The sequence below is a fragment of the Canis aureus genome, chromosome 3, assembly GCF_053574225.1.
Source record: "Canis aureus isolate CA01 chromosome 3, VMU_Caureus_v.1.0, whole genome shotgun sequence".
NCBI classification, from domain to species: Eukaryota; Metazoa; Chordata; class Mammalia; order Carnivora; family Canidae; genus Canis; species Canis aureus.
Window position 1 is genome coordinate 41,382,050 of NC_135613.1, and position 21,874 is coordinate 41,403,923.

Genomic DNA, 21,874 nt, shown 5'->3' on the forward strand with positions numbered 1-21,874 from the left:
TGTTTCTTGGTTTGCCTGTCTCCCTCTCCCCAGCTCCTTGTTTGTTTTGTTTCTTAAATCCCATATATGCAAGAAATCATATGGTATTTGTCAATCAGTTCTGACTGACTTCTCAGCGTTATACTCTCTAGATCCATCCATGTTGTTCTAAATGGCAAGATTTCATTCTTTTTTGAAGTTGAGTAATATTTCATTGTGTATAACCACCACATCTTTATCCATTCACCTACCGAGGGACACTTGGGCTGCTTCCATAAATTAGCTCCTGTAAATAATGCCGCAATAAACATAGGAGTATGCATATCCTTTTAAATTAGTGTTTTTGTATCTTTTTGTAAATACCCAGTAGTGCAATTACTATTTGCAGTAGTTCTATTTTTAACTTTTTGAGCAATCTCCATACTGTTTTCTACAATGGCTGCACCAGTTTGCATTCCCATTATAATGCACAACGGCACCTTCTTCTTTTTCACATCGTGGCCAGTGCCTGTTGTTTCTTGTGTTGTTGACTTTTTACCCATTTGGACACTACACTTTGTAGTTTTGATTTGCATTTCCCTGATGGTGATGATGAACATCTTTCCAGGTGTCTGCTGGCCATCTGGACGTCTTCTTTGGAGATATGTTCTGTTCATGTCTTTCTGCCCATTTTTAAGTTGGATTATTTGTTGTTTTGGTGTGGAGTTGTATCATTTCTTTATATATTTTAGATACTAACCCTTCATGGGATAGCTCATTTGCAAATACATTCTCCCATTCCATAGGTTGCCTTTTAGTTTTTGTTGTTTACTTTGCTGTGCAGAAGCATTCAATTTTAATGTCCCAGTAGTTTGTTTTTATTCCCCTTGTTTTAGGAGATAGATCTAGAAAAATGCTATGATTCATGTCAAAGAAATTACTGCCTGTGCTCTCTTCTAGGTTTTTTTATGGTTTTGGGTCTCACATTTAGGTCTTTAGTCCGTTTTGAGTTTATTTTTGTGTGCAGTGAAAGAAAGTGGTCCCATTTCATTCTTTTGCATATAACTGTCAGGTTTTTCCAATGCCATTTGTTGAAGAGACATCTTCCCATTACATATTCTTGCCTCCTTAGTTGAAGACTAATTGACCATTTAATTGTGGATTTCTGGGTCTTCTATTCTGTCCCATGAATCTATGTGTCTACTTTTGTGCTGGTCCTATAATGCTCTGATCACCACAGCACTGTAATATAACTTAAGTCTGGAATTGTGATAACCTCCAGTTTTGTTTTTCTTTTTCAAAGTTGCTTTGGCTATTCGGGATCTTTTGTGGTTCCATACAAATTTTAGGATTATTCTAGTTCTGTGAAAAATGCTATTGGTGGGTTGGAAGAGTGAGTGACTTGATCTCGAGATTGTGAGTTCAAGCCCCAAACTGGGTGCAGAGATTACTTAAATAAAACTTCTTAAAAATGCTGTTGGTATTTTGATAGAGATTACATTAAATCTGTAAAATGCTTTGGGTAGCAATTTGTGTGTGTGTGTGTGTGTGTGCGCGCTTGCTTTTGCCTTTCCATTTCTTTATGTCCATCTTCAATTTCTTTCATTAATGCTCTATGGTTTTCAGAGTACAGGTCTTTCACCTATTGTTTTATTCCTAAGTATTTTTTTTTATTTTTGGTGCAACTGTAAATGGGATTGCTTTCTTAATTCCTCTATTTGCTGCTTCATTACTAATATATAAAAATGCAAGAGATTTCTGTACATTGATTTTGTATCGCGGAACTTCACTGAATTCATTTATTGGCTCTAACAGTTTTTTTGGTGGAGTCCTTAGGTTTTTCTATATAGTATCATGTCATTTGCAAATAGTTAAAGTTTTACTTCTTTCTTACCAATTTATTAGACTGAGGTATGTTCATTTCCTCTAGACATACCTTGCTGAGGATTTTTATCATGAATGGATGTTGTACTTTGTCGAATACTTTTTCTGCATCTGTTGGAATGATCCTATGGTTTTCATCCTCTCTTACTGATTGTAATGTATCATGTTGATTGATTTGAGAATACTGAACCAACCTACCATCCCAGGTATAAATCCCTCTTGACTGCAGTGAATGATTTTTTAAAATGTATTGTTGGCTTTGTTTTGCTAGTATTTTGTTATGGATTTTTGCATTTATGTTCATCAGGGATACTGGCCTGTAGTTCTTTTGTTGTGTATCTTTTCCTGGTTTTGGTATCAGGGTACAACTGACCTCATAGAATGATTTTGGAAGTTTTCCTTCGTCTTCTATTTTTTGGAATAGTTTGAGAGGAATAGGTATTAATTCTTCCAGTCTCTTGTAAAATTCACCTGTGAAGCTGTCCAGTCCTGGACTTTTGTTTGTTGGGAATCTTTTTATCATGGATTCAATTTCATTGCTGGTAATCTGTTCAAATTTTCTGTTTCTCCCTGCTTCAGTTTTGGTAGGTTGTTATGTTTCTGGGAATTTATCCATTTCTTCTAAGGTTGTTAAATTTGTTGCCATACAATTTTTCATAATATTCTCTTGCAATTGTTTATATTTCTGTGGCGTTGTTACTTGTCCTCATTCATGATTTTGATTATTTGAGTTCTCTCCTTTTTTGGATAAGTCTGGGTTGAAAGTTTATCAATTCTGATCTTTTCAAAGAACTAGCTCCTGGTTTTATTGGTCTATTCTATTTATTTTCGTTTCTATTCATTTATCTCTGCTCTAATCTTTATTATTTCCTTCCTTTTTGCTGGGTTTTGTTTGCTCTTTTCCTACTCCTTTATGTGTAATAGCTTACACATTTTGGGAAAAACAGGTGGCATTAACTGGTTGAAGTTGAGCCTATGAACCAACACTACTCTTAGGTATGTAACTCCTGGAAATCTCTGGTCAATTCAGAAATAGAGGGATATTTGAATAGTATCTTTGTAACTAAAACAAAACAAAAACACAGGAAACCATCAAATATCCACCAAAGGAAGAATGAATAAATCATGGTATATTCATACAATGTAATATGCAAAAATAAATTAAAGCAATATTCTAAGCATATCTCATAAACACTGAAAACAGCAAGTCACAGAAGAATTATATTCACTGTCCATTTATATAAAAACATGCTAAGCGAAATAGTATATTACTAAAGGATACATTCATTCATGATAAAACCATAAAGACAATAAAGGAAAGATATGAAATTCATAATAGTGGTTATCTTTGAAGGAAAGGAGATGTTATCAGAGAATGACATACAAGGAGATCTCAAAGCAATGATAATGCTATTAAGCAGGATGGGTAGGTACATGATTTTTTTTTCTCCCCGTTCTTTATTTATTTCTCACTGTTCTTTAATAGCAAGTGCCATAAATACTATATTGAATCTATTCAAGATTTAAAGAAAACAAATTTTAAAGGACAAACCCCCCAAATAAACAAAAAAGTAAACACATCCAAAAGTGTTCATTGTTTTTAGTAATAAATGAATGCAAACTAAAGTATACCATTTAAACTAAATAACAGGGATGCCTGGGTGGCTCAGCGGTTCAGTTCCTGCCTTTGGCTCAGGGCGTGATCCTGAAGTTCCAGGATCAAGTCCCACATCAGGCTCCATGCATGGAGCCTGCTTCTCCCTCTATGTCTCTACCTCTCTCTGTGTGTGTCTCTCATGAATAAATAAATAAAATCTTAAACAAAAAATAAAATAGGGACGTCTGGGTGGCTCAGCTGTTGAGCGCCTGCCTTCCACCCGGGGCGTGATCTTGGAGTCTAGGGATAGAGCCGAATCCGGCTCCTCGCATGGAATCTGCTTCTCCCTCTGCCTGTGTGTCTCTGCCTCTCTCATGAATAAATAAAATCTTTAAAAATAAATAAAATAAATAAAATAAAATAAAAAAATAAAATAATTAACAAGAGACACTCTACCTAAATGGCATTACTTAAAAGCAAGGTATACCAAGATTAGTACACTTGCATACTTGGCACTATTAATTAATACTTAGAAACTTTTTGCAATGCACAATATATTAAGGGCCAATAAAAATGTTCATGTACTTTGGCTCAGTCATTTCATGATCAAAATTTTAATTTGATAAAAGATAAAAAGAGGGGCTGCTACTGTGGAAAATAGCATGAGGCTCCTTAAAAAATTAAAAATGAAATATCATATGATCCAATAATTCCACTATTGGGTATTTATCTGAAGAAAATGAAAACATGGGATGCCTGGGTGGCTCAGCAGTTGAGCATCAGCCTTCAGCTCAGGGCGTGATCCTGATCCAGGGATTGAGTCCTGCATCAGGGTCCCTGTGAGGAGCCTGCTTCTCCCTCTGCCTATGTCTCTGCCTCTCTCTCCAGGTCTCTCATGAATAAATAAATAAAATCTTAAAGAAAAAAAATGAAAAAATTAGAAAAGATACATGCATCCTTATGTTTACTCAGCATTATTTATATTAGCCAAGATATGGAAACAACATAAGTGTCCATCAATAGGTGAATGGACAAAGAAGATGTAGTATATATAAACAATGGAATATTACAAAGCCATAAAAAGGAGATCTTGCCATCTGTGACAACATGAATGGACATAGAGGGTATTATGCTAAGTGAAATAAGTCAGACTGAGAAAGACAAATACCATGTAATTTCATCTATATGTGGAATATAAAAAAACAAATGAACAAAGTGCAGAATCAGACCTATAAATACAGAGAACAAGCTAATGGTTGCCAGAGAGAAGTGTGGTAGGGAAATGGGTAGAACAGGTCTAAAGAGGATTGGGAGACAGATGCTTCCAGTTATGCAATGATTAAGTCACAGGCATAAAAGGCACAGCAAAGGAGCACCTGGGTGGCTCAGTGGTTGAGTGTCTGCTTTTGGCCCAGGGCGTGATCCTGGAGTCCTGGGATAGAGTCCCGCATAGGGCTCTCTGCGGGTAGCCTGCTTCTCCCTCTGCCTGGGTCTCTGCCTCTCTCTCTCACTCTGTCTCTCATGAATAAATAAATAAAATCTTAAAAAAAAAAAAAAACCCACTAAAAAAAAAAAGGCATAGCATAGGGAATGTAGTCAATAGTACTGTAATAGTGTATGACAGACAGTAGCTACACTTGTGGTGAGCACAGCATAAGGTATAGGGACAGTGAAACACTATGTCGTATACTGGAAACTAATGTAACATTGTGACCTACTTAAAAAAAACTTAAAAAAAAAGATACAATGCACTGGTGAACCAACACTACACTTAAATTCAACTTAATTTCAAATATTTGATGAAATAATATAATCATTAGAAAGTTTTAACTTTAATTGAAAAAAAGACTATATGTACATTGTAAGTGAATTTTATAAATATATATGCATGCTGATATAAAAAAAATGAAAGGTAACACAAAAATAAAAAAGATAGCATGACTTTAACAAAGTAATAAATAATAAAAAATGCTGTAACTTTCTTGATAAGGTTTATATTATGTATTTTTTTTTTTTTTGCCTTTTTGTCATTTAAAAAGAAAACTTTTCTACAGTTGGTAATACTTAGAGACCAGCAGACTACTGAAATTCATCACCTTATCATCAATATACACAAGGAAGAGGACATGTGATTTAGAATGTAGTCAAACAAAATGGGGCACCTAGGTGGCTCAGATGGTTAAGCATCTGCCTTCAGTTCAGGTCATGATCTCAGGGTCCTGGAATAAAGCCTCACATTGGGTTCCCTACTCAGTGGGAGTCTGCTTCTCCTTCTTTCTCTGCCCTCCCCTATACTCATGCTCTTTCTCTCTCCTCCTCTCTCTCTCAGATAAATAAAATCTTAAAAAGAAAAAAAAAAAGAATATAGTCAAAACAGCAAGAAAAGAAGTACCTGTCTATACCTAAAGAAGCATGTTTTGTTCCAAGATCATCTGGCACTCAAAGATGGCAGGGTGTTTTTGGTTGTTATCTGAAACTTCCCTAATAATAAAATTAATGCTAGAAATCAGTCCATACTACAAGTATAAAGTAATTTCTTTATTTTACTACCATAATTCATCTGCTCCATACAGCAGAAGCATGTTTCCTAAAACCAAACTTGGAAGGTAGTCTAGACCAATAATCAGATTCTGGAATCTTGGATTTCCAATGAAGCTTTTTGAAGCCTTTTAAAAGATAGCCACCATGTTCAGGCAGGAGAAAATGATAGGAATTCATGATAGCAATTGCAATGAGAACAGAGGAAATTTAAAATACTTGAACATGTTAGCATTCCTCATAATTTTCTGATGACAAAACTGATGTAAAATTATTTCTACCTGATAAAGCTGTTCAGTGAATGCTCTGATAAGAGAAATCACAACAGGGAGTCCAAAACTGGGTTCTGATGCTGCTTTCCTAGGTGACAATTTACTTAATGGTACACAAGGCTCCTATAATCTAATCCCAGTCGATTTACCCAGTATTTGACTGGCTATCTTTACAGAATCTATGGTTCCAGCTTCATTAGACTATTCACCTTTCTCAGAAGAGTCTCCGAACTTGGCTCATGCTGGTTTTTCTTTTCTATTTAGTATACCCTGCCTTCTTGTTTCTACCTGAAAAGCTAATATCCATCCTTCAAGGTTCATATCAAATGCCAAACCCGGTATAAAATCTTCCCTGCCATCACCATGTAAAACTAACCTTTCTTTCTCTTGTGCTTTTAGTTTTGGTAAAACAGGAATCAGGATCAAGTTGATAAATTACTGTTTTTTCCTGTTGTTTCAAAATTTAATACTTACTGAACACATATCTATAATGTACCAAGTATTTATTATCTTTGTAGAGAAGAGTTAACTGCAGGCCTGAGATTGTTATCCTTTGAAGGTCTATTTGCAAGGCTGGCCCTTGGGTACCACTGTCTGGGAGTTTGATTTTTGGGACATAAACATTCCCTGAAGGTAAGATTGGATCTCACTGTGCCTCCACTATTTATACAAACATTATGGCTTATGGTAAACACCTGCTTTCATTCTGGGACTCTGGAATTTTGATGCCTGTCAGGGAGAAGGTGCTTATGTGAAAGCCCCCAACAACAATCCTGGCATTGATTCTCTACTGAGCTTCTGGGTAGACATTTCGCACATGCTATCCTAGCTCACTGCTGGAGGAGTCGAGCTCCTATGTGAATCCCCTGTGAGAGGATTTTGGGGCCTACACCTGGATTCCCCCAGACTTCACACACTGTGCCTTTTCCCTTTAAGGGTTTCACTTTGTCCCTTCTCATAGTAATCAGTCACAGTGGAGACTACAACTATATGCTGAGTCCTGTGAGTGCTCCTAGCAAATCCTTAAAACTGAGGGCCTAGAGGGGACCCTGATATACCCATATATTATTTCACCTAACTTGCACAACCTCCCTGTGGAAGTAGATTATTATTATCCTTATTTCATAGATTAGAAAATGGGAGTATCACAGAAATTAAGTGACCTGGAATAGGACACACAATGACAAAGACAAGATTTGAACACAAATTTTCTGCTTTCAAGTTTGCTGCTTTTGTGTTTCCTGATGTAAGGGAAGCAAAAACTTTAACACTGAAGGTTCACAATAAATAATAACTCTCAGGTTAAATAGCTGAATAGTCTAATAATAGTCTCATGTTAAAAAAATTCTGACTCAAGGCTTTTCTGATCTTTAAAATTAAAAATACAGCAATATAAAGTATTAGAGGTGGGGGGACATGTATATACACCCTGAAGGAAGTTATGCATAAGTTGTGCCTCATTCTGAGACACTTTCCTAGATTTTCTCTTTTCAATAGTTCTTTTCAATATTCCCTTAAGACCCTCATACCATTTTTGAAAACTCTTTCAGGGTCTTTATACAGGAAACCTTGAGTACCTTTTAGTAAAATCTTTGAAGCACAGTCGCAGTTTATTATGATGTCTGAAGAGTTTTGGGTCACTGGGTATTTCAGACAGAAAAACTTGGGCAACCTCCAAAGGCCCCTGTAAAATAAGAAAATAAACAAGTGTGTTTTTGTCTTCTCTAAAATCAGAGGAAGAATTACCCAAATGATTTTTTCTTAGCACTGAGATAGCTTCATTTAAGCTTAACCCATACATGTCTATGCCTATATTAAAACCTCTCAGGGCACCTGGGTGGCTCAGTTGGTTAAGTGTTCAGCTTAGGTCATGATCTCAGGGTCATGAGATCAAGCCCCACTTTGGGCTGTGTGTGCTCATGGGCAGTCTGCTTGAGATCCCCCCCCACCCCAATTCCTCTTCCCCTCCGTACCTCATGCATGTGCATTCTCTCTCTAAAATAAGTAAATAAATCTTAAAAAAACAACAACACCTCACAGATTCTGGCAATATATTTTTAGCTTCTCCTAATGCCAAATCTATATTCTTAGGTACTGTAATTAAATTAATTAGTTTATTTTTCAATGAAAAGGGTAGGAGTTCAAGAACTACTGTATCCAACAATGCATTTTGCCTTGTATTTTTTACATTCCTTAATTTATCCTGGATGCAATCAGTTGTGTCAAACCACCGGTTATTAGATACTTGATTCTCCCAAAACAGCTTCCCTCAGTATTCCAAATGTGTTCTAATACTGCAAGCTAAAGATGACTCCTTGTGAATGTTACATCATTTGGAAGTAAAGCCCCCAAATCATGTATGTTTTTAAGGGTAAGGTGTATTAAAATATTTATTTAAGTTTTCAGTAGGGCACTTTCTGGCTTTGTTTCTTTTAGCCTAAAATATAGGTAAAATATATAATATGAATTCTTACTTGAAGCCCTTCTGGATTTTCCCTCACCCTGAAATATTCTCTAATTATCAGCAAGAGAATCTGAATGAACCGATTACAAGGAGATAATGGCAAGGGCTTCTAAAATCTGCATATGACAAAGCAACAATAATATCTTATGTACATATATTATTAAAACTTTCAAAGTGATTCCATATTACTTATTTCTTCATGACTCACTGTGAAGGAGATCTGGAGAAGATAACATCAAGGAGTACCTCAGGAAGTGGGTATTCACATGTATAAATGTAGCTCTGAAAACAAGACCTTTTTAGATCATGTTCTTTAAGTACAAGGTTTTAAAGGAAAGTCCATTTTAAGTGACTCAATTCCTTCTTAATAGAATGTTTAAGAACAGATTGGTAGAAAAATATAGGCAGTATAGAGGGCAGGCATGAAAACCTTAAAAACTGTGATTATACTAAAAAGATTTTTGTTTTGGACACCTGGGTGGCTCAGTGTGTTGGAAATCCGCCTTTGGCTCAGGTCATGATCCTGGGATCCTAGGATCGAGCCCCACCTCAGGCTCTCTGCTCGGGGGTGGGGTGGTGGGTTGCGGTTTACTTCTCCCTCTCCCTCTCCCTCTGCTGCTCCCCCTGCTTGTACTCTCTCACTCTGACAAATAAATAAAAATCTTAAAAATTTTTTTCAGGTCTATCTTCATCTATACCTCATGCCTTTTGCAAACCACTCCTAAAACATACCTTTTTCCACTTAATCTAACACTCATCATCTTTGTGAAACATAATCACAAAATCATTCCCAATTCCATTTATGACCGATACCATGGAGCACTAGCAAAAAGCACTAACCTGATTCACTGTTGTACCTACAGACCCCTGGAGTACCATCTGAAGCATTTTGGGGTCTGCAGGATCCTGGTGTGTTGCAAATGCCAACTCCTGGGTCTTTTTTTGCATGTCTTCAATAGCAACTTCAATTGGGGTTAAGATGATCTGGGTGAAATAACTTCTATTAGGCCAGTGTACTGATTGAAAACTATTTAATGAGCTTTATATATAATCAAATTTTTAAAAAGTGCAGACCAACTATAAACGGTTTTCTAATAATAGAACTCCAAACTCTGGGTCCCAAAATGGGGTGGGGGTGGGGGGGAGCACCAGCCTTTTAAAGCAGAAGCTAAGGGTAAACTACAGATTTAGAAAAGAAGCCAAAGTTAATGACTCAAAAGTGGGTAAAGTTCTAGTATGCTGTCATGTAAGGGGAGGTCCATAATGCTACATCTATACTGTTCTTACATGATTCCAAGTTTATTTATTTCACTAATCCTATTTCCCCATTTGTGGACTTACCTCCTCTTTGTGAGTGACATTGACCCTTGTCTTAATATAAGGAAAGGCATGAGAAGTAGTCAGAATGGTCTTCCGTTTGAATTGTTCATGAAGTTCCCCATGGGCACGGCCATCTAAAGTGAAGGGTGTACAGTACATGAAACGGCGAAGATTGTAATTTTTGTCAAAATAGGTGATTCTGTCCTTCATCTCATATGTATCAAAGTATGGTTCCACATAGGTAATCTGAATATATGCCTGGGAAAGAAAAAAGCCCTTCATTTTCTCAATGTTAAATCATCGGTTAGCCCTTCTCCCACAAAATCACAGGCTCAGAGATACACCTAGGTGGCTCTCGGTCTAATCAACCATACCTTGTTAGGATCTAATTTACACTTGTCTACAGGATTAGAGTCCTTGATTACTTCAACCACATCCTCTCCAAATCTTTCTCCATAAAATCCCTACAAAGAGGAAAAAAACCTTTTACATGAAGTTAACATTAATGGAGAACAGAGAAGGCTTCTGAGGGAGATTTCTGAGCAAAATTAGGCCACTTAGTGGCAGATCTTAATACATCTTATACAACCATCTGAATAATTTACAATGTAATTATTTAGGTTCACAAAAATTACATTTAGCCTACTTATTTGATATTATTTCCATCTACTCATTTTAACACAAAATTGAAGAACAATTTTCTCTAACAGAAGTACAAGATTCCATAAGAAGTCCTCAAGAAAAACAAAAAAGGAACAGAAGGCAGAGACAAAAGAAATCTGGTACCTTTGATATATAGGATCTTATTTTTATTGAGTTTGATAAGGCCTGATTTCTTGTAGACATAGGTCAATGAACCAACATTTATTTTTATGAATGATTTAATATTCCAGAATTTTCAAATAAAATAATTGATCTGCTGAAAGTTTTATACACTGGTTTAAATTTTGAAAACACAAGCCTGTCACGAATATAGTGACTTTTCTATAGAACACTGACTAGCAGCATGGGCAACAAATGGAGCTATTCAACGGGAAACATTAAATCTCTACCTTCAAAGGAAAACCCCTACTCTTCCCTCAAAGATAATTTTTACAATTGAATAAATTTGGAAAATACTGCCTCAATATTTCCCAACACTTACTTAGCTCCTGAAAAATAAAAAGTCACCCTTCAAGCCACTTTATGGAAGGTGAGCCCAGAAGGCACCAATAAGAATATAACATTCAAGAAATAAGTAGGAGCTGAGAATTAAAACAAGCCCAGAACATGGCTTCTCAAACTCTTATGTGAATACAAATTCACTAGGGGATCTTGTTAAAACAGAGATTTGATTCAGACTATCTGGGGTGCGATCTGAGATTCAACATTTCAATCTCCTAGATGATGCCAGTGCTTCTGGTCCGACTGCATTTTGAATAAAAACAATAAAGAAAGGCTGGAAAGAATAACTGCATATGGCAGAGAAGATTGGTAAACCTCATAAACATGAAAATTAACCATTATGGTGAAAATGAAGGAGTTATAAAGGTTAAGGAATCCTAAGAAGTGTTTTCAGGATATGATTTTAGGCTTTTAATTTCTAAAGGAATTTCAATGGAAATCAGACCAAACAGGTAATGAGCTTGGGTCAGAAATTTATTGGGGTTCTAGTTCCAATTCCATCATTAATTGCTACTTAACTCTTTATGTCTTTTTCTGTAAAACGTAGATACTACTATACATTTCTCTGTATATCACAGTAGTTCTGAAGGATGTTGGGGTTTCTAAAAATATGTGTGAAAACAAAGCTTTCAAAAAAAGAGTTAATATTATTTTACTGTTGCCATAAAAGATTTGAAGGATTTGAAAGACTATTACTATACCTATCAAAACATCCTTAATTCTTTTATTTGGCAGGATCTGGTTTATTAAATGATTTGATCTGGATCTGAAAGTCTATTCATCATAGAGAATACAAATTAAAGATGACATTTACAAACTACCACAGCATTCACCTCCAATCTGTGAGAGATCTCTGCAAGTTTGGTTATTGCAGGCTCCTTGTAAACAAATTCCTGTTCATCCAAATCCCCAAACTTGGTTCCATAAAAACCAACACGAAAATAGGTGCCAAACATCCGCTTACCATCCTAGGTGTAGGAAAATTAAAAAACTTTAATACAAAGGGTTTTTTCCCCTCACATTATGTTTATTTACATTGCTATAGCATAAAATTCTTAACACATTGCAAAAAGATTTCATTCAAAATTAAAATATTTTATTATTTCTCAAATGAAGGTAAAAACAAAGTAAATGTTTCTTTTCCATTATTTCTAACAAATAACATTATGTAGTTAGTTTTTATCAAGTGACTAAATCACATATAGTGTATGTTTTTCAGAATTGGTCTAGGTTTTTAATTCCCTACACTGTTGAGATAAATTAACTTATTTTCCTTATTGCAAGAAAAGATGCTTAGTATAATATGAACTGTGTCTTAATTACTCTGAAATTATAGCATACTAAATAAAGTTAAATTTAAAAACAACACTAACATTTTTAGTTAGCACTTGCCTTTATATAATCTTTATACATTAATAAGTGACATCATAAAAGTTAGGAGCCAAGTATATAGTGCCTGGCATACAGGAGACAGTCAGAAAATGTCAAGACCATCCAGAAGCCCTGAAGCAATCAATTTACAATGGGTCCCCGACTGTCAATAAAAATACTTATATGTGGAAGAGTGACAAAAAAAATGAAACAGAAAGGGGAAAATGCATGAATGAAACATAAAATGAAAAAAATTTGACACAGGTTGGTTAAAGTCCCCAAACCACTTCCTGCATAAATTAACCACACATTCAAGTACAAAGTACACTAAGACCATTTGAACTCTTACACAGTGCATTTGAGAACAAATCCCTTTAATAAAGATAAAATATTTGGAAGCTTTCCATGTAATTTTTACAATTTATTTACAAAGATGTTTCAGAAGGGGGCGCCTGGGTGGCACAGTCCGTTTAGTGTCTGACTCTTGGTTTCAGCTCAGATCTTGATCTCAGGGTCATCATATAGAGGTCTGAGTTGGGTTTAAGATTCTCTGTCTCCCTCTGTCCCTCCCCTCCATGCTCTCTAAAATAAACAAATCTTTAAAAAAACAACAACACTTAAGATATTTCAGAAGGATTCTGTGGTAGTGCCTATATATACAGCCACACATAAGTATTTAAAAACCTCTGAATTCTCTTTAAGCCTAATCTGTCTCACACTTAGTTTTCCTATATTGAGTTCTTCCTGGAAAGGCTAAAGGATATGTAAAGTAAGTCACAAATGAAACAGATCATTAAGCAAAATGGGAAACTCTGATCTTTAATTTACTAGTTTTATAACAGAAAAAAAAAAAGTACAGTGATGAAAAATATCCCTACATTTCTATCCAGGAGAGAGAAAGTTTTGAAGAAAAAGATGCCTTTGGAGCTTAAAAAAAATTTAAGTTTCTAATCTAAATTTTTTTCAGTTATTTAAAAATTTAACAAGTATAAAAATTAACTGAGTTCCTTTAGCAATTGAAATCTCTCTAAAAAAAAGGTATTCCATCAAAATTCTGATTAAAACCATCCATAAGCCAATGAAACAATATAACAGCAAATTTTGATAACTAATCAAAGAATGAAGGCACTGCATGGAAAATAAAAATGGGATTTGAGAAAAATTAAAACCTTGTTATGTTTCAAAAATGTTATACACATATATACATATACATTTCTACTTTTAGAAACCACAAATATTAAATTTTGTTAATCTGGCTAAACTCTCAGGTGTCCAACGTTTTTTAAAACACCATTCCAAATCTTTAATATTGTGACCTTTTAAATATTTGAAGACTGCTATTAGGATTTGTTTCCCTTAGCTAAATTTTCCAGTTCTCAATCATCTTTATATGATAGGAATTACTATCTTGTTTGCATTTTATTAATTTTTTTAGTTTTAGTTTTTATTTTTTTAAATATTTTATTTATTTATTCATGAGACTCAGAGAGAGGCAGAGTCACAGGCAGAGGGAGAAGCAGGCTCCATGCAGGGAGCCTGATGTGGGACTCGATCCCAGGACCCCAGCATCATGCCCTGGGCTGAAGGCAGGCGCTAAACTGCTGAGGCACCCAGGTGTCCTGCTGAGCCACCAGGCATCTCTTATTTTTAGTTTTTAAATGCTACCTTTCAAAAAGTGGCATCCCAGAAACAAACACGATAATGCGGATCTGATCTGAGCGGTGCAGGGGTCAGGGGACTCACTGCCTCCCTCGATAGGAACTTGGATTTTATTAATGCAGCTTATAACTAGTTACTAAGCACTTATCCAAGCTCTTATTTACTTTCCATACTAACATTCAATTCAAGGAAAAAAAATTACTGAGTGCTTATAACGTGCTAGACATTGCTCATCCTCAGTAATAAAATAAAAATGAAAAGACTTGGCTCCTCAAGAAAGTAAAGGATATATACTCAAATAATTACAATATAAAGGTTATATACTATAATAAAAAGTGGTATCAAAAAAGGAAAGATCAATCTTGCTGGACCCAGGTCACAGAAGAGATGACACACAGGGTTCTACAACTCAAAAGAATGGCTAACTGGATGTGGGAAGGAAGGAAAACATTTCAGCAGAGAGGGGAAAAAAAAGGAAAAAAAAAAGAAGTTAGAAAGCCATGTAACAGAATGTGAGGGAAACCATTCATCCATTCATGTATTTATTGAGCGCCTAAAATATGTCAGCAAACTGTTCTAGACAGCTATGATAAATCGGTGAACAAAAGTGACAAAGAGCATGGTCAGGGTAGGTGTCACCAAAAGATGACATCTCAGCAAAGATGTGAAGGAAGTGTGAGAATTATTTATGTGGATCTCTGGAGAACAGCATTCCAGGCAGAAGAAAGAAGCCAGTGCACAGCCTCTAGGATAGGTATGTTTGAAGAACAGGAAGGTGGCCAGTGTAGTTGAAAGGGAGTGTGCAAGAGGCAAAATGGTGTAGATCAGAGAGGTAACTCTAAGGAGTTACTGGAATTGAGAATGACTATGTGTGCACTGGAGTGGGGGAAAGAGCAGAAGGCAGGCTAAGAGTTTGAGTAAATTAATTTACAATCTACAAAAAGTTCTCTAGTGCAAAATCACCAACTCTATCATGCTCATGAATGCATAATCGTTATAGCTTCTCCCTCAGGAAAAATATCACTTTATCTTCTTTCCTCATCAGAGTTTTAGACCCAAGATGACACTTGTTTTCTACTTTCCTAAAATCTAGCCTGTATTTTTCTAGCATTAACTTTCCTTACTGTCATGAATTCTTTCTGAATTTCCTATCATTCACACACTCCAATTTATTCTTCCTTAGCAGTTCTACCTACTGATTTTGCCATCTTGTGGGTGAGGAGATCATGTCCCAGACAAGGAAACCCATCTACTCATCTCTCCATGTCTCTAACGTCCAAAATGTCTTAGGATGAATGGATCTCAAATCTTTTCTAATTTTATTATGTTTATTTAGCAAGAACATTTCGTTGAACTGGTTTAGTTCTACAATGACATCACTACTGAAACTTCTTTTATCCTCACCCAATTGTTTCTGCTATGCTTCCTTCAAAGTAATTGATTTCTAGATAGACATACTAGTATTTCACACAGTGGTAATCTCCCTCCTCTTCTACTGGATCTTTCTCCTATAGAACACAAACACTTTTATCACTTTAGTTAGTCGTAGACATCAACTTGGGAACATAACACCTCTTAGATTTCATTAGCCCAATTGTGTTAAGATTTCAAGTAGTGATGATGATGATGATGATGATGATGATGATGTTACAGTAACAACAATAAAAATAATAATCTCCAACATTTTAAAACTACTTACTATGTGCTAGACACTGTTATCTCCTTTCCATGTATTATTAATTCTTATCACAACTATAAAGTAGGTACCATTTTTTCACCCTCATTTTATAGATGAATAAAAGTAACTTGTCCAAGGTTATACCGTTAATCAGTGGTGGGGCTGAGAGTTAAACACCAATATATTTGACACCGGAAGTCCAAGTTCTTAATTAAGCTATGAAAATTCCCATACTCTCAATACTGATATACAAACACTCTGATGTTTTCCTTGAGAATTTCCCTGAGTAAGTCCTTTGAGAATTAATGGGTACCTCCCACCCTATGTTTGTCTTTCTCTTTATTACAACACTGTCCTCTATACTCTAAAGGAAAAATCAGTTTGGTGGCTGATCTATGAAATATATTCTTCTAAGATACACCCTCCTACATTTCTTATCAGAAGTTCAGTTTTAACCATTACATGTCATATAGTCTAGGAAGAAGAAATCACATCTAATATCATCTACATAGTACATTTTGCTGCCCATGTCTTTCTTTTTCTGAAAAGTAGCATAAAGGGCAGAACACAATAAGAGGTACAGCATCATCAGTTGCACAGTCATGGGTCTATACCAATTATCAGGGAGTCACCAACTACCCAAAAAGTATCTCCTCCTGGAGATAAGAAAATTCTTCCCAACTATTGTATTTTCCTTAACCTTCTTTATATCTGGCTTAACATTCCTGAGGTAAAGACTATGTTCTTGGAATTTTTTTTCCTTTTTCTTTCTTTCTTTTCTTTGGGAGATTTTTTTTTCCCCATTCTCTTATTTCAGAGAGTCCCCTCACCTCCATTTTATTGCTGTTTCTAATTTTGTTCCATCTTTTCTTGCTTAGATGAGTTAATTTATCTTACTTAGCCTCGGTATGGATTAAAACAAAAGAATTCAACAGAAACCACTGCACCAAAACTATGGCTAGTACTTCTGAGCATATAAAAAACAAAATACTGCCTCATATTCATGTCTATTAAGCCCAGTGACAAGAGTTAAGATATAGCCCTTTTGTATAGTTCAATCTGAAAAGTTAGGGTACCCCATTTTTCTTTAGTGGTCCAGCAGGAAGAGTTTAGCTTCACAAAGCTAATAAGCCCATCTTCTCCAGCCTTTCTGGAAATTATAAGATATACCTAATATGGTAGTGATATCCCCTTTGAAGAAACATGTAATCTTTGAAGAAAAAGAAATGGAGACAGTGTCACATGACTGGACACAATATTTGGGGATTGATTATTCTGAAAATTCTACACTTGAATTAATCTATTTCTGAAATTGATCACTGTTGCATACATGGATAAATGCTTCTTTTAAAAATGAAACACACAAAATATGAGATCAGTATAAAAATTTCCATACAGAAATTCAGTATTTCTCTTTTCCTAAAAATACTTTAAAAATGCAATCATTAAGAAAGAAATGATTAAAATACACTTTGTTTCCTATTATTGCAAGAAAAAAAAATGGGCTTGGGAAAAGAGAAAATAAAGGTGGACACTAAATAGCCATTAAGGTACTGAAACTAGCAGAGCAGGTAACAGGCACCACAATCTGTTATGGGTACCTGATCTGTTCTTTTGCATAGTAAATACTTCACCAAATTGCTAAGTGTCAAGTTTTAGAGTTATCTTATATACACACACATATATACACACCGCTCAAAAGCTTTGCCAACTCAAATAATTTGTACCCAATCAAAAAGCATAAAGAAAAATGAAATACACTGCTAATATATAAGCTCAGAAGGGCTTTTCCTGTAAGTTAGGTAGTGAGTAATCAATTCAAAGAATCTTTCTACAATGGATAAGTTATCCTTACTCGATATTAAACCAGTAAGAGTTCTTTGAGAATACTAGGAGATTAGCTAGGAAATAAAGCTTTTAGAAAAAAACAAAATTACTGAAGTTTTCCCAGAGTCAAAAAGAAAAATATTCACAAGATAGGAACTTACCACAATAGACAATAGTAAAAGTAGGGAGTAGGGTCAGCAACCAGGGGCAAGAGAGAAGAGAAAACAGAAAGCATTTTAATTAGGGAAATTTCAAAACAAATAAGCAGCAAATGGTGGCAAACACATTTTTAAAATGCAAGCATCCATTTAAGTTTTACAAGGGAAAAGCAAAAAACAAACGTGCAACAATTTGAGAAGCTACAAAGCTAAAAGTCCAGTGAAAGGTAGTGACAAGAATATAAACAGAAAAAGTCTGTGCGACTTTTACCATGCAGTAAACATGACGACAGAATGATATTAATGTCATAACCAGTGAAAGTTATACCTTTCAGGGGTCGATTTAGCATCAAGCAGACTAGTAATAAACTGCTCAGAGGTTTCAATATATCTTCCTTCATGCCTACTTTTCAGCTAATTTCATTTCATGTTAGGAAATCCATAAGGACCTTTACCACTCATAGATTAACCATGGCAAGTCTCTTTCTGTAATCTCTTAACTGAGCCACAAAAATGAATAATTTTATATTGATATTAATAGTCATATACACTGAATCTAGAGAGTTAAGGTAGATGTACATTTACTGACTTCATCAGAAAAAAAGCAAAAGGCAGGGACTAATTAAGGAATGGAAGAAACACAGTAGTAACATTTATTCCTGAAGTTTTCTATCTGGGTCCCCAAGTAAGGACTGCAGTGCAAAACCACAGAAAGGTTAAGCTGTTGAGCCAATATAAAGTGACCTCAAAGTGAGAGGCAAAGCAGACAACTTTAAAATATACCTAGCTTAAAATAAACCTGGTTTATTAATAATACCCTGCTTCACCTCATCCAAATAAATTAGGGCACATTGTACAAAATTCTTTCCTTTACAGAAAGATTTAAAACAATAGCAATCAAATCTTTCTGGCCTTTTTTCAGGTAAAATTTGATTCATATGTAAGTTTTCACAAGCCTACCTCCTACATAAAAGGAAGCATATGTAGTCTTCATTCAACAGGAATTATCAGACTCAGCATCGGAGTTCAAAGTAAATTTCATGTTCTCCCAGTCTCCATCTCTCCCATCAAAAAAATTTAAATGATCAAGTGAATGTCTTTCCTCAGTAGTGCTTATCATATGCAAGGTGACGTGACTTAACATCAAATCAACACATTATTTCATCAATTCTAAGACGCACATTTTTTTGGCCCACATTTTAATATCTCTGTAGTTAGCATTCACCTCTCAACTGATAGGATGTTGTGCTTTAATGTTTCCTTTTCTTTCTTAAAGGCATATAAAATAATGGTATGTCTAACAATTGATGGCATCTTTGATCAGATGAAATATGGTATTTGCTATTTATACCTCTGAGCAATAACACATAAATCGACCTCTGTAAAATGAGGTGAAACAATATGGTTAAAAAAAGAAATCTGTGTGTAAATATTGATGAAAGAAAATGCTTCAAAGGGTAAAAACAAACTAAAGTGATGACAAAGTGGCTCATTTACCAAAGAATCTCATTAGCGTAACATGAATTTCCATGCACTGCCTACAACCTCTTAATAATAAATTGCTTAAAATAACTTATGGTATTTTAACAAAATTTCTTTGGTTAATGAATTCAGTTGATAGCAGATAGCAACAGAATGCCCACAGCTAGCACATGTGGGCAAAGCATTGGCATAAGAAATCTGATCAAATCAATCTATTAGTGTCTTTAACTAACTAAAACATTACCTACCTCCCAGCCAGTACTCTGTATAATAAAAAGTAAAAAAGGGCAAGTCATAAAAAAAACTGTTTTAAAAGAACAAAAAAAGGCCAAAGGAACTTTAGCAGTGTAAGGCACCATATACCATAAATTCTTCCCCATGAATAGAAGACAGCAGGATATTGTAACACCATATTCTTTCACATTAGATCTGTGATAATTTCATAAATTGCTTGTTCAAACCCTAAGTAGTTAAAATTTCATCTTTTAAAAACTTTAATAAGGGAAACTATAAATTTTGGTGAAAAAGAGGCAGCTATGTGTTCTATTAATGTGTCTGAATTAGACTTCTAACTAAAGGGAGCTGTGCATCATTGAACTACCCAGGGTAAACTGGAACAAAAATCACAATTTTGCTCAACTGTGCATGATACAAATGGAGGAAAATCTCTTGCAAACTACTAGCTCCAGGTGTTTCAGATCTGACATGTAACTGACACTGTAGGTACAACTGATTATAAAAAGATCCACCTGTTACCATCATGAATCCTAATAAATCTCTTGCAACTTCAGTGTTTTAGTGGAGGACAATAAAATATTGGCTTAACAGTATAGCAGCCCTGTTTATAGACTATTAAAGTTTTTCAGGTTGTATCAATTCATCCATAACAGTGTAGTCCACGTTAAGAAAGAAGAGGTCAAGCTGACAGACAGTATAGCAGGACTAGTAATGAATACAAAAGTGGATAATCAATATTCCACTTCCTTCTTGGATGATGGTAGCAGCAGATGGTACAGATGGTACAGCACAGGTAGCCCGGGGAAGGGAAGGGAAAGGTGGGGAAAGAGGAGGCTCAACAGGATATTTCAGAGTATTTAACAGAGCCAAAAATTTAGTTTCAGGGAAATCAATTGTTAGTAGTCTAATTCATTTTTAAACCAAGCCTTATTTTGATTCTAATTTTGGTGATAATATGTGGATTCCATGAACTATAAGCAAGTACTAAAATCATACTATTATAATTGAATAAACACAAGACAACAGTTTTATTATTTTCACTAAATATTATTTTCATGTTAGAAATATATTAAAGGATCATTGAATGGAAAATCCAGGAAAAACATTTGAAGCTGAGTTGAAAACATTGACAATATTAGTTTATTACTCTTTCATATCATTTAATAAAAAACTAACTAGAATATAAAAACTTTTTTGGCAGCAAAAGAAATCAACTTAAGAATCAGATTCACAATTTTAACCCAACTTGTAAAACAGAAAAGAACTCACAATTTTTAAAAACTTGCCAACTAGTAGTAATTTTTAAAAAGTGAAGAAAAACTATGTAGGAAGTTTATGATGATCATGATCTACTTTAGGTAAATTCATTTTTTGTTCACGAATCTTGCTCTGGCCATGAACCATCATTTTGACATTGTTCATTTGTAACCTGATTAAAATGGTCATTTCCTCAGATCTAGTTTGACATCAGTACAAAGCAACACTAATGCTTTTAGACAGTTTTCTCCATTTACACTGAAGCTAGAAATTGCAGTCATTACCTGATGAACAATTTTGCTGAATGCTTCTTGAAGTTTACCATGAATTGTGGATAGTTTCTTTGCATCCCGATTAGCTTCGTGAATAGGAATAAGTACTTTGTAAACCTCATTGACTGCTTCATACATGCCAGCCTATAAGAATAATGTTATAAGATAATGTTTTCTCTTATATCAATATGAAAGAATTACAATTTATGAATGCAAAATATTTCCACTAAGGCAATACCACTAAAGCTTTCCCAATAGCACATAAAAACAAACACTAATTTTTAATTTTATTAAGGCTTAAAAAAAGAATTTTGCACAATGCACTGTCTCCTCTAGATGGATGGATATGTGTGTGTATATTTAACATGCACGCAATACATATATGCATATTTAAATTTATATATAATTTAAATTGAATATTCTGCTATCTACCCAGTAATTACTTCACTAGTATGTATGTGTGAGTACTTACATATGCATATAAACTATGGGAGAAGTTAATTCTGAGCAAAGGAATAAAAGAAATTCAATTATTACATTGATCACAGATATCAGAAACCCTGTGGAATCCCAGCAAACTAAAATTATTTATATTTCTAAAATATTAAATTGGCACAGGAAATCTTATTGGAAATATTCTGTGGGGGAAAAAAATCAGTGATCTTTCACAAAATTTAAGAAGCTTCTGAACTACCAGATTTTATTCCACTAGGGGCCAGTTGGCCAACGGCTAGCC

At 34.8% G+C, this 21,874-nt stretch overlaps 1 protein-coding gene across 5 annotated transcripts in view; it reads right to left on the reverse strand.

The window, feature by feature from the left end:
* DOCK7 (dedicator of cytokinesis 7) overlaps positions 1-21,874 on the reverse strand; it is a 219,246-nt gene that overhangs the window by 6,687 nt on the left and 190,685 nt on the right. For all 5 annotated transcript variants that reach the window (XM_077892050.1, XM_077892049.1, XM_077892048.1 and 2 more), the window contains 6 exons: positions 21,151-21,282; positions 12,031-12,165; positions 10,408-10,497; positions 10,055-10,291; positions 9,554-9,697; positions 7,827-7,933 (listed from right to left, as the gene is read on the reverse strand). In XM_077892050.1, the coding sequence (XP_077748176.1) occupies positions 7,827-7,933; positions 9,554-9,697; positions 10,055-10,291; positions 10,408-10,497; positions 12,031-12,165; positions 21,151-21,282 (845 nt within the window). The remainder of the gene's footprint in view (positions 1-7,826; positions 7,934-9,553; positions 9,698-10,054; positions 10,292-10,407; positions 10,498-12,030; positions 12,166-21,150; positions 21,283-21,874) is intronic.